The sequence below is a fragment of the Schistocerca gregaria genome, chromosome 6 (genome assembly GCF_023897955.1).
Source record: "Schistocerca gregaria isolate iqSchGreg1 chromosome 6, iqSchGreg1.2, whole genome shotgun sequence".
In the NCBI taxonomy this organism is placed as follows: Eukaryota; Metazoa; Arthropoda; class Insecta; order Orthoptera; family Acrididae; genus Schistocerca; species Schistocerca gregaria.
The window spans coordinates 261,408,260-261,422,076 of NC_064925.1; the positions used below are offsets into that span (position 1 = coordinate 261,408,260).

General features: G+C 46.4%; 1 protein-coding gene across 1 annotated transcript in view; it reads left to right on the plus strand.

Moving 5' to 3' along the window:
• LOC126279008 (intraflagellar transport protein 52 homolog) overlaps positions 1–13,817 on the plus strand; it is a 74,038-nt gene that overhangs the window by 25,877 nt on the left and 34,344 nt on the right. The window contains exon 5 of the mRNA XM_049979387.1: positions 10,926–11,190. Coding sequence (XP_049835344.1) covers positions 10,926–11,190 — 265 coding nt within the window. The remainder of the gene's footprint in view (positions 1–10,925; positions 11,191–13,817) is intronic.

The window sequence follows — 13,817 nt, forward strand, 5'->3', positions numbered from 1 at the left end:
CCATTGCAGTCAATTCATCAACCTCTTAGGGTATGGTTCTTAATTTGTACAGCTAATAAAGTCCTAGTAACACTATTGTATTTATGTGTAGCTTGGGATTGTTCAATGAAACCCACAAATTTGAAGACCAATCCATGAAAATTTTTGGCATTAAAATCCTCATGATAGTTGCCCAGCTTTCTAGAACAAAAAACCAATGAGCAACACACAAGTTGAGCTAGGGTGAAAGATGATCACGCATTATGGTTGCCTACTGACACTTTTGTTGTTCCTTAGGCTGTGTAGTCCTTGCAGCTTTTATTAAGGTGTGTCTCGCTGTAACTACAGCCTCTTCCAGACACGCAATATGTTTGAGCAAATGTTCCTCTTTGCATGCAGATATTGGCATGTCAGTCTGATATGTCGCTCACCTCCCTAAATGAATATCGGGACAAACCAAGTTAACGATCAGTTTCAAAGAGACTGCTTAGGCCCATTAATAACTTTGAACACTGGAAACTCCAAGTAAGAATGTCAACAGTGTAGGAAAAGTTAGATTTCTACTTACCATAAAGATTACAAGTTGCAGACAGGCACAATTGAAAGACACTTACACATAAGCTTTCAGTGACAGCCTTCGTCAGAAAAAGACACACACACACACACACACACACACACACACACACACAATTCATTCACACAAGCAAGCACACTTCACGCACACATGGCTGCTAATTTCAGCAGCAGCTCAAGCCATAATGCCAGGCATTCATTTGCTTCCTTTTGTCATGAACTCCATATCCACAACTATTTGTGATGCATTGGGAACTTACAAAAAGAGTGTGTGTCACAACAGAAGTATCATTCATCCTAACTACTCCAGTTAGCCTAACTACCGTCTCGAACTATGAGACATACCATCAGATAGGGTGTACCAGCAAATTCAAAGTTACTACATGTGTTGCTGTGCAGCCTCAAATCTCAAACATCTATCATGTATATGTGGAGACTGAAGCAATGAATGAAAATTTGTACTGAGGCTGGGATTCTGGGATTCAAACCTGGGTCCCATGCTCACTCGGTAGATGTGCTTACCACTGTATCTCTCCCAAGGGGCTCGCCGCTCTTTGGTGGGTTCCTGTTTGGCTACCTTGGTGCCCTAGCCCTTGCAGCGTTTTTGCATGCTCAGTAGCCGACCTCAGAACAGTCTCTCCACTGTTTTTTGTTCCCCTTCTTCTATGCTTCCTACACCTCGGTGTTTGAGGTTCCTCTTTTTCTTCTTCCTCCCTGTGCCCTCCTGAAGGCCAGTCCACGTATCTGATGCATAACAGGTAGCTGGGTAACTTGTAATTCCCAGCCCCGGGTCGACAGGTAGGGTTCACATGTACCTCCTGGGACAGGCCAGGCCCAGGGAGGGGTAATGCCTGAGCTGCTACCTTCCAAATTGTCGATTGGTCCTTCTATCAGGTGTTAGGGAGGTGTGAGCTGAGGTGTGAACAATTACTTAAGGCAGGTGCACCCCCGTCTGAGGAGGTCCCCAGTTGCGAGGAGCCATTGGAGATGTTGGCAGTCGTAGGGGATTTTCTTGCAATGAGCCAGTCATCTTCTTCACAGTCAATGTCTACTAAACGCAAACAGAATGAAGCTCACAATTCAAAAGACCCTCCCAGCTGCACCACAGTTCCTCATACTGAAGATGGTCAGCCCTTTGCTACAGTAAATCTGTTTATTATTCAGAAAGGTGTTGATGCAGTTGCCACCCCTGTGAAATCCTGCTCTCGATTATTCAATAGAATTTTGGTTTTGGAGATTACTTCTGATTCTCAAGCACAACAACTGCTTGCATCTTCGTCCCTCCACAGCTATCCTGTTCGTGTTGAGGCCCATCAGACTCTGAATTCTTCCCATGGTGTTATTTACTCTATGTTGCTCGAAGGTCTGACTGAGGCAGGAATCCAAACCTACCTCTCTCTGATCAGAGTGTCGTTGCTGTCTATTGGGTAATAAAAAAGGTAGACGCATCATTAGTGCCCACCCCCACTCTTTTTCTCACTTTTGATAGAGTGGTGCTTCCAACAAAGATCAAAGCAGGCTATGATGTAATCACAGTCTGACCATACATTCTGAACCTCCTCCTCCCGAGTTTGATGAGCGGGCGGTCCAGGAGATCTGGATGAAGGAAAAAGTGCCTTACCTAGTCGCTCATAAGTTGTTGGCTAGTCGGAAACCCTGAATTCTACCATCCGGCACTTACAGTACTGTTCTTGCTACATCTCGCTGGCCAGTGCAGACATGCGACCTCAAATTCAGCCCTGTGGTTGTAAAATCGCCCAGTGTCACGTTAGCATCCCCATCTCCTCCTCCACATGTGCAACAAGCCACCAAACGTTCGCCTCATGGGACGAAGTCACCTGCTTCACAACTGGCAGAAGGACAGAAGGAATGCCCTCGCAAAGGGTTCTTATGTCTCTCGAGCCAACATATATCTGAGTCTTCCTCTGCCAACTGGAAATGCTCCAAGAAATCAAACAAAGGCAAATGGTCCCCTCCTTTGCCGTTTCGGAGATCCTCTCCGATGGTGTTACCATGTGATACCCCAACCCGTCTCACCTCTGTGTTGCTGGTGTGCAGTGACAACAATTTTCCTGTCCTGGACACCACAGACCAACAGAGGGAGAATGCCGAAGCCTCTGTAGATCTCGTGGAGCAGGATCCTCCAGCCTCTGTGCCCTATAACTGTGAGTCTTCGAAGACTGGCACTCATCCCCTCTCCTCATCACGACTCTCCTCCAATGAAACGTTCGCAGACTTCGATCCAACAAAGAGAACTTTTGGCTGCTCTTGGAATCACACGGTCTGCTTGTTCTCTGCCTCCAGAAACAAAATTTATTCTCACAACTGCTTTGAGCTCTCGCATTTCTTTCTGGGCCGCTTTGACGTTCCTCCCAGAGGACGGCATTCCATCTCATGGGGGAGTCATGCTGCTCATCTGGAGCGATGTTCATAGTCAAACCATCTCCCTGACTACCCAGCTTCGAGCTGTTGCAGTCCGCATTTCCCTTCCTCACTTCACATTTCCCCTTTGTATTGTTTACATCCCTCTGTCATTCGATATCAGCAGGGTAGACTGCCTCTAGCGTATTGGGCAACTCCCTCACCCCTTTCTGCTGCTCAGTGGCTTCAGTGCTCACCAACCCCACTGGGGCTCTCCCACAACCCATCAGAGAGGTGCCCTCTGGGCTGACCTTCTCAGTCAATGTAACCTCATCTGCCTTAACACGGGAGCACCCATGTTCCTTTCAGACTCATACACCACCTATTCCCACTTGGACCTCTCCTTCTGCACTGCCCAGCTTGCCCATTGTGTCGAATGATTCACTCAGGCTGACACATAATCAAGTGACCATTTCCCGTGTGCCATCTGTTTGTTGACTCCCACTCCATCTACGTGTGCACTCAAATGGCGGCTTTTTAAGGCCGACTGGGGCCTATACAACTCCCTGGCGACCTTGACCGGTTGTGATGACCAAGTAGAATGTCTTGCAAAGGTTATGCTTACCACCGCAGAACATTCCTTTCCTTAAATTTCCTCTTTACCGCACCATGTCCTGATCCCTTGGTGGACTGAGGCGTGCCACGATGCAATTTGCACACAGAGATGTGCTCTCCACGTTTTTAACCGTCATCCTATGTTTTTATTCAGTATAAACAATTGCGTGCACAGTGTCATCGCGCTCTTTGGGATAGCAGAAAAGCTAGCTGGATTTGATTTGCCAGTTCTTTCAACAGTTCCACTCACTTTTCCATTGTGTGGGCCAGCCTCAGACAGCTGTCTGGGACCAGGCTCCATCCCCCAATTTTTGGCCTGATCGTAGCAGATGGTGTCATAGTGGACCCCATTGCTATCTCCAACACAGTGGGACACTGTTTAGCAGGGATTTCGAGCTCCATTCACAATCATCCTGCCTTTCTCCGTCAGAGACAAGTGGAGGAGGCTTTGGCAGTAAAGGTCTGTTCTCAGAATCGTGAGTGCTACAATGCTGTCTTTACTACAAGGGAGCTAGGTCATGCTCTTCACTTCATCACAATCCTTTGCCTGGGCCGGATGAGGTTCTCATTCAGATGTTGCAGAACATTTCTCTGGCGGGCAGACACTTCCTCCTTCATATGTACAATCACATCTGGGCAAAGGCATGTTTACCAGATGCTGGTGTGAAGCAACTACCACACCTATATCTAACCCCGATAAGGATAAACACCTTCCTTCTAGTTATTGCCCCATTTCTCTTACCAACTGTGTTTGCAGGGTGATGGAACTTACGATTCAGTGTGGATTTCGAGCACACGGAAGTACCAGATTGTGCCCGTGTTTTTCGATTTGGACTAAGTCTAAGACACCTGCTGGAGGACTGGTAATCTCCATACTCTTTACATGGGGGGCTTCTGGGGCTGCGTGCACCATTTGCTTCAGGAAATTTTAAAATATTGAGTTTTCAAGGTATGTCTGAGTTATGCCTTGTTGGACACCTTAATCCAGGAAAACGATGTGCCTGAGGGTTCTGTCCTGAGCGTCATCCTCTTTGCTATTGCCATTAACACTATTGTGGCCTGTCTCCTGCTGGACATCTCCGGCTCCATTTTCGTTGACAATTTTGCCATCCATTTCACTTCTCCACAGACATGTCTCCTTTAGCGATGTCTTCAGCATTGTATCGATAGTCTTTTACTCATCAAGCATTGACAATGGCTTTTGCTCCTCCATTGACAAAACCATTTGTATGAATTTCTGGCAGTGCTGCTGGTTTGTTCCACTGTCTTTACATCTTGGGCTTGTTGCTCTTCCATTCATTGAAACTACGAAATTCCTAGGGCTCATACTCAATAGAAAACTTTCTTTTTCCTCTCACATATCTTATGTCTTACCTGGCCGCCTGCTGTGCGTGGTCCCTCGGTGATCTGTGTGTCCTCAGCAGTACTTCCTGGGGAGTGGTTCGAAGCAACCCCCTCCTTTTGTGCTGGTCCCTTGTCCATTCAAAACTAGACTATGGGTATTCTGTTCATGCATCTGCATGTCAGTTTCTCTTACACCAACTCAATACTGTCCAGCATTGCGGCATCCATTTGGCCACTGGCACCTCGTACACTAGCCAGGTTGAGAGCCTGCATACAGAATCTGTCGAACTACTGCTGTCATATCGCTGTGATTTTCTCCTCTTCAGATATGCATACCATTTGTCTGTCATGCCAGGCCACTCATATTATGCCTCCTCCTTCAATAACTCCTTTGACTGCCAGTATGAGGTGCATCACTCTTATCTGTAACCTCCTGGAGCTCACTTTCGGCTATTGGTCCGGCAGCTTAACTTCACACTACTGGCTACTTTACCTTAATTAGCTTTCTAAGGGTACTATGCCAGTCTCACTCTAAGGCCATAATTTTCTCATCCTTCGCAATAATACCTTTGTGTACACTGATGGCTGTCAGACTGACCGTGGTGTCGGGTGTGCCTTTGGCATTGGCTGCGACATTTTTTGGTATCAACTTCCAGAACACAGCTCAGTATTTACAGCAGAGCTCTTTAGTGTGTATCAGGCCATGCAGTACATCCGACAACAAGTGCTTTTCAATTGTGTCATCTGCCTCAACTCTCTCAGTGCTCTTCAGAACTTCTGTATGCTGTATACTGTTGATCCCTTAGTGCAATGGGCCCAGAAAAGCTGTCATCTGCTCACACTTGATGAAACCACTGTGATGTTTATGTGGGTTCCTGGTCACATCAGTCTGATGGGAAACAAGGCCACTGACACTGCTGCCAAGGCTGCAGTCCTCGTATCTCAGCCTGCTAGTTTTTACATCCCCTCCATTGATCTCTTGTGTTGCTGTCTGTTAGCGGGTGGTGTCACTTTGGCAACACCACTTGTCTTCCCTTCATGGGAACAAGCTACAGATTCTTAAGCCTCTTCCAGTGGCGTGAAGGACCTCCTCTCAGCCCTCTCGCCATGAGGACATCATTTTAAGTAGGTTGCATATCAGGCACTGTCTTTTTAGCCATGGCCATTTGTTAAGTGGTCCTCCCCCACCAATTTGTGCTCATTGCGCTCAACCTTTGACAGTCTGCCATTTCCTGATGGAATGCCCATTTTTTAATTACTTACATTCTAGTGTCTGTTTGCCATGTGAGTTATCAGCACTTTTAGCGAATGATGTGCGGGCTGTCGACTGCATTTTACTTTTTATCCATTGTAGCAATATGGCATTTAATTTTTAGTTCAGGACCTCCGTTTCTCTGTGGCATGTTTTATAGACAATTCTCCACATCATTTTTTTAGCTGTCTTTTCTTCCATTGATTGTGATTATTGTGTAGCCGTTTGTAACTCCTCTCCTTGTCTTCATGTTCTACAGTTCTGACATGGGCGCGCATGACCATAGTTGTTTTTGTGCCCTAAAACAAAACAAAAAAATACAATACATTGTCCATCCCCTAGTGCAATAGGTCCAGGAAAGCTGACACTGGCTCACTCCTGAGGGAGCCACTCTGATGTTTATGTGAGTCCCTGGTCTCATCAGTCTGATGAGAAACGAGGCCACTGATGCTGCTGCCAAGGCTACGATTCTTGTACCTCGACCCATTAGTTCTTCTAATCCCTCTGATGATCTCTATGTTGCCATCTGTTGACAGGTGGTGTCACTTTGGCATCATCACTGGTCCTCACTTATTGCTGCAAGGAGAATATTTTAACTATGTTGCGTATTGGGCAATGTCTTTTTAGCCATTTCTCAAAATTTTCCTGAAGAGAGAGTCCATTGGGGAAGGGCGCTTTACATGGTGCCAACATGTCCATTGTGCATTGAGATCTTTAGCCCACTTTCTCCTCGAGACTTTGCAGTCCCGTTCTTCCTCCATCTCTTGGGCAAGGACACCTTCCTGGGTGCGTTTTCCTCCACCCACTATTCAGTGTCGTTTGCTGTGCCGACGGTGACCGTGGAATTCTTTGCGCCTCATATCCAGCACCGTAGCCAGTCGGTTCTGGTGGGGCCTCCATGTACCCTGTTGGTTGTAGCCCCCCTGACTACGCAGGGATTGCTCTGCTGTTGCCTGTGCCATTAACTCCCCACATTCCAAGGAGTAGATGCTTGTCACCCTGTGGCATCGGGACTCCTGGTAATGGCCATCCTGCTAGGTGGCCTTTGCTGTGGCTGGGTTGTGCCCATGGGGAGGACCCCTGGTCAGTGTGGGTGGCATCAGGGCAGATGACGCCCGATGAAGCGTACCGTGTCATCACTTGCTGTTGACCAAATGCCAGCAATCTCTAAGCGTTCCAAGTCTCTGTACAATGTAAGGAAGTATGATACTAAATCGTTCCCCTCCCTGACCACACAATGGGAGGAACGCCAGGCTAAGGATGGCAGTGAACCTTATTCGCCCGGTACCTCATATGTACGAGAGCTGACGGGGACTCCTTTGTCTCGGTAAAGCCTGAGTTTCTTGTAGAGCATTTAGAGGACAAGTTTGGGGAAGTAGAGTGCTTGTCCAATATGCAATCAGGGTCAGTCTTGATAAAAATAGCATTCTCTGCCTATTCACAGGAATTACTCGCTTGTGACAAGCTGGGAGATGTTTCCGTTTCGATCATGCCTCATAAGAGCTTTAATATGGTCCAAAGTATTATATTCCACAGGGACCTTCTTTTGCAGTCCGACGACGAGCTGCACGCCAACATAGAGTGACGAGGAGTTCATTTTGTCCGGCGTGTTCATGGGGGTCCAAGGCATAATCAGGTTACCACCAGTGCCTTCATCTTGGCTTTCAAGGGTGAGACACTGCCCAAGAAGGTCAAGGTGATGGTCTACCACTGTGTTATCAAGTCACATATCCATTCCCCAATGTGGTGCTTAAGTGCTGGAAGTTCGGTCATATGTCTTCCCACTGTACTTCCAGTGTCACATGTCAAGATTGTGGATGTCCATCCCATCCCAATACTCCATGTGCCCCGCCTCCCTTGCTAAACAGACTGCAAGATTTTACAGTGAGAAAGGAAAATAGTGGAATACAAGACCCTGGACCGACTGACCTACACTGAGGTGAAGAGGAAATTTGAGTGCCTACATCCTCTCATGCCACTGCTCCAAGAACAGTTGTAGCCCCAACAGTTCCACGCGTTCCAGTCGGCTCTCAGAGCTGGAAGACTACACCTGCCCCTTTGATGGTTGGGGGCACTTTCCTCCCTGTTACTCCCGCATCACCTACCTCGGGAGCACTACCACCGCCCTCCCCCCACCCAACCATCAGGGACACCAGTCCCCACCTCTCAGCCAGAGAAGCGTAAGTCTGCATCAGTTCCTCCCGCTAAGGAGTCCCTTGGGTCACTCCCTTCCCATGTTTCCTCTAGTGGGAAAGATGACACCAGTGGCTGAAGTGCCCGATCAATCCTCTGTTCCAGAGACGGAATCAGTGACACCCTGCCAGCCAGAGAAATCCAGAAAGAAGACTTCCAAATCAAGGGATTTATGGTGGCACCCACACCACTGCTGCCTACAAGCTCTGCATCTGAGGATGGTGAAGATTCTGGTGTCTGCTGACGACCTAGATCTCACCAGACCCTTAGACACAATGGATATAGCCTGTTCAGGAAATAAGTCAGTGGCAGCAGGTGACCCCGCGGCGTAGACTGCCTCATTGAGTGTTTCATGCCTTCTCAGTCTCACAATCATGTCATCCTCCACTAGAATTGCGGCGGTTTTTTCCACCACGTGGCTGAGCTGTGGCAACTGTTAAGCCTTGCACCTGCTTTCTGCATTGCCCTCTAGGAAACCTGGTTCCCGGCAATGCGAACCCCTGCCCTTCGTGGCTACAGGGGATATTACAAGAACCATAGCGAATGTAATAGTGTGTCAGGTGGAGTTTGCGTCTTTGTCCTGAACTCAGTATGTAGTGAACCTGTGCCCTTTCAAACTCGTCTTAAAGCTGTGGCTGTCAGGAATCGGACGACACAGGAAATAACTGTTTGCAACATATCTCTTCCTCCGGTTTTAATGCCAATAACCCCTTGTGGGGTAGCACCATGCTTACTAGCCGAGGCAGAGATGTCAAAAATTTACTGTCACAACCCGACCTCTGCCTCTTAAATATGGGTGCCCCCACACATTTCAGTGTGGCACATATCACATATTCGGCCATTGATTTCTCAGTTTGTAGTCCTGGCCTTCTCCAATCTATCCACTGGAATGGACATGATGACCTGTGTGGTAGTGACCACTTCCCCATCTTCCTGTCACGGTCATGGTGTCTGGTCCACGGACACCTACCCAGATGGACTTTAAACAAGGCAGACCGGGACGCTTTCACCTCTGCTGTCATCATTGAGTCTCCCCCACATAGTAATATCAATGTGGTGGTTGAGCAGGTAACTACAACGATCATTTCTGTGGCGGAAAACATGTTCCCTCGTTCTTTAGGATGCCCCCAACGAAACACAGTCCCTTGGTGGTTGCCGGAAGTCACTGAGGCAATTAAGGAGCTTTGGTGAGCTCTACAGTGCCACAAGCGGTACCCTACCCTGGAGCACCTCATTACCTTTAAACAGGTGTGTGCCTGCATTCGCCAGCTTATCAAAAGGCAGAAACAGGTGTGTTGGGAGAGGTATGTGTTAAAATGGGCAAAAATCAGAAGAGTTTTGGTGAACCACACCCCAACAGGTGTTAATGTAAATGGTGTGTTATCTACTGATGCAAACGTGACTGCTGAGCACTATGCTCGCGCCTCTGTCAGAGAATTACACCCCAGCCTTTCGCACTCCCAAACGGCGGATGGAAGGAAAGTCCTCTCTTTCACTACATGCCACAGTGAACACTATAACGCCCCATTTACAGAGTGGGAGCTCCTCAGTGCCCTTGCACATTGCCCTGTCACAGCTCCTGGGCCAGATCGGATCCACAGTCAGATGATTATAGATCTCTCATCTGACTACAAGTGACATCTCCTCCTGATCTTCAACTGGATCTTGTGCGATGGTATCTTCCCATTGCACTGGCGGGAGAGCACCGTCATACCAGTGCTCAAACCTGGCAAAAACCCGCTTGATGTGGCTAGCTATCGGTCCATCACCCTCAGCGACATTCTTTGTAAGCTGCTGAAACGTGTGGTGTTTGGGCGGTTGAGTTGGGTCCTGGAGTCACGTGGCCTACCGGCTACATGCCAGGGCAGTTTCCACCTGAGTCGCTCTACCACTGATTATCTTCTGCCCCTTGAGACTGCCATCTGAACAGCCTTTTCCAGACCACAACACCTTGTTGCCGTCTTTTTTGATTTATGAAAAGCGTATGACACCACCTGGCGACATCATATCCTTGCCACATTATCCGAGTGGGGTCTCCAAGGCCTGCTCCCGATTTTTTATCCAGAATTTCCTGTCGCTTCATACTGTCCTTGTCCAAGTTGGTCCTCTCATAGTGGTGTCCTACATTGCACCACCAAGCCTATTATAATAAACAATACTTTTGCACTCTGTAGACAGCCTGGATTTAAAATTCCTCTGCCCCTTCTGCCTTTACCTCCTAGCATTTTATTGCTGTTATTGCAGACTTCCCTTTTCACATGCCTAGCTGTATTCTCCCTGTCATCAGGGGATATACACAGAACATAAGTAAATTGGTCTGTCATAACCATATCGTTAACATTTGTATCAAGCAATTACTGTAGTAGTAATAATGTTTTGACACTCAGCTCAAGGATGAAGTTTATAAGAAAACTTAACTCAGAAGTGTGAGCAGTTACTAGATTTAGCATGTGCACTCATTATTTTATGTTTCTCACCACAAAGTGGCATCTTCTTTGTTGAGTTTGCTATTTCTTAAACTGCACAATCCATTTCAGCAATGGCACCTAACAGCACTAGTAACTTAAAGGACAGTACAAGTGGCACACCTGATAACAGATATCTGCAGGGCGCTGAGCTTCATATATCCGTACGGTGCAACACTGAAGCTTGCACGGCCAGCTGTGGCACTCCTTTCCACTGGGAGTGTTGCATATCCTCACCAGCGACCGGTCTGTGCAGTTTCTGGACGGCTTGTGGTTCTGGGATCAGGACACTTGCTAGCCGATCGCTATATTGATCGTGAGGATAATGACCGCATTCGGGAGGTACTACTGCGACTCTTGTCTCCTCCACCATTTGACCTCAATGATGTGGACGCAGAAGATCCTGAAGTGAGTCTGCAGTTTTATATTTTACTTCTGTTCTTTTTCTGTGTTGTGTTTTTCAGTATCTCATTTCTTTCTTTCTTCTACTATTGCTGCTGCTGGTAGTATTTTTTAAGGAAATTGAAGTCTGTTGCAATGATTCTAATATGTCTCGCCTACTGTACATCAGCTGTGTTTGGAGCTTACCGTCAAAAACTTTGTAGTCATATTCTTCCATAGCTAGTACTCACTATAATGAAGCTACCAGTAAACTGTTTCACACACTTGCAGCTTGCAGCTGATAGAATCGTGGATGGTAGTACTGTGAGAAGAGATAATGTTCCTCAACTCTATAGTTTTCCAAAAGCAATTGGGGGACATTGTTCTTATTTTCAAGAAATTAGTAATGTGTCTAGGCCTCATCTTGATCGTAAAGTGCTTTAATGGCATATATTGTGGGAGGGGCGCAGGGTGGGAGGTCGCAGAAAGGTTCCCCCTGTTATTATTTTACAGAGCAGTTTTTTGGTCATCGCTGGACTGTTGCTATACAGTATGTAGTTTTGCATGGCTGTCTTATCCAAACACCTTGGACTCCAATCTTCATGAGGGCATTACAATGGCAACAGGAACTTCTGGACACACTGTGTACACAACCTCTGTGCTGAGTCTGGGAACTACCTTTAATCATCCTGTTGACGTTCCTCATGGTGCAGGAAGCATATAGGATTCAGTCTTTCCCACAATCTCCTCTTGTTTGTTCACCAGTAGAACATGCATGTATATATCACAAAAGTACCACAAGACTAGATTAGATTAAACTGAAGGTGTAACTTATAGAGCTCACTGCCGGACATTATTGGAACCGGTATCCTCCCTGGTTAGTATTGAGGTGCAGTCTGTTCAAATCTGAGATTAGTGAAATAAATCTTGTACACCAGATCTTATTTTTAAGCAAACTTCTTTGTATTTTTAACTGTGGACCAAATCTGACAGTTATTTACACTGTCTGAACTAGAGAGACAGTGTAAATAACTGTTAAATTTGGTCGACAGCTAAAAATACAAAGAAGGATTGTTTAACAATAAGATCTGGCACTAGTTTAGACAAGAAGAGAATAAAAGCTTTCGAAATGTGGTGCTACAGAAGAATGCTGAAGATTAGATGGGTAGATCACATAACTAATGAGGAGGTATTGAACAGAACTGGGGAGAACAGAAATTTGTGGCACAACTTGACTAGAAGAAGGGATCAGTTGGTAGAGGATATTCTGAGGCATCAAGGGATCACCAATTTAGTACTGGAGGGCAGTGCGGAGGGTAAAAATCATAGGAGGAGACCAAGAGATGAATACACTAAACAGATTCAGAAGGATGTAGGTTGCAGTAGGTACTGGGAGATGAAGAAGCTTGCACGGGATAGAGTAGCATGGAGAGCTACATCAAACCAGTCTCAGGACTGAAGGCCACAACAACAACATTTACACTGATGGATCTGAAGAGGGCAATGCTGTCAGATGATCTGTTGTTTGCTCTCAGTTTATCCTTAGGATTCAGTTTCAAGGTGAATTTACAGCCTTTTATGGTAAAGACACTAGAGCAGATGAAGTGTAGTCAACAGGATAACTGTTTTGTCACTCTTGATTTCCTAAGTATATTACTGACCATCCAGCAAATGGATCCAGCAAAAAATGGCACAGAACATAAGTCACTGCATCTGCAACGGCAAGGAAAGGAAGTATCATTCTGCTGGGTACTATGCCCTTTTGGAATCCAGGGAAATAAGCAAGCTTGCATTGCAGCAAGCAACATGTGCAAGGAAAATGCTGCACTACCTTGTGCTGTCCCTTTGGGTGTTCTTATCTTTTTGATGAGAAGCAGAGTTCAATGCTTAAAACCACTAGAGCTTGGCATAATTAACTAGTGCTTACTACATTTAATTTCAAACAAAGAATTTAAGTCACAAAAAATGTTTATAAATTAATAAAAAAAGGAGCCCGGAATTATGTATAATGATCAGGAGTACCTTGTGCATTACCAGTGCTTTAATCAATAGTTGCGCCAAATAGGTATAGCAATTACAAACAACACGTCAGCAATATTCAGTAGCTGGCACAGCACTGAGGTGACCAAAAGGAGTCCTCTACATTTTGGCCTTAAGTATTGTGGTCCCCTTTTAGGCTTTGACCCCCACATTCTCCAAACTTTTCAGAAGTGAGGGCCATTTGCTGAAGATGCCTTACATGGTGCGTTGTGACCTTCTGCACCTATTATTGTCAGGGCTCTGCAACACCACCAATAGTCGAGCCATTTGAGTGAGGACATCTAACAGGGTGCACAATCTACATCTGTTGTCTGCTGTCCTCTTTCGCCCCCATGACAATACTGGATGTCTTCAAACCCAATATCCAGCATGATTGCCAGTGTCTATCAAAATGGAGGGGGCATCATGTACACTCTTGGTGTAGCCCCCTGACAGCACAAGAGATCACACAGCTGATGCCTTAGGTGCAAATTCTCCATGTATGCCAAAGAGTAGATGCCCATTCCTCCTTGTCGTAAGAGACAACTACAAGGAATCTCCATCCTTTTTGATTATGGTCCCCCTTCAGGGTGTGACCTCCACCTTTCCAAATTCTGCAGAAGTGCAAGCCACTT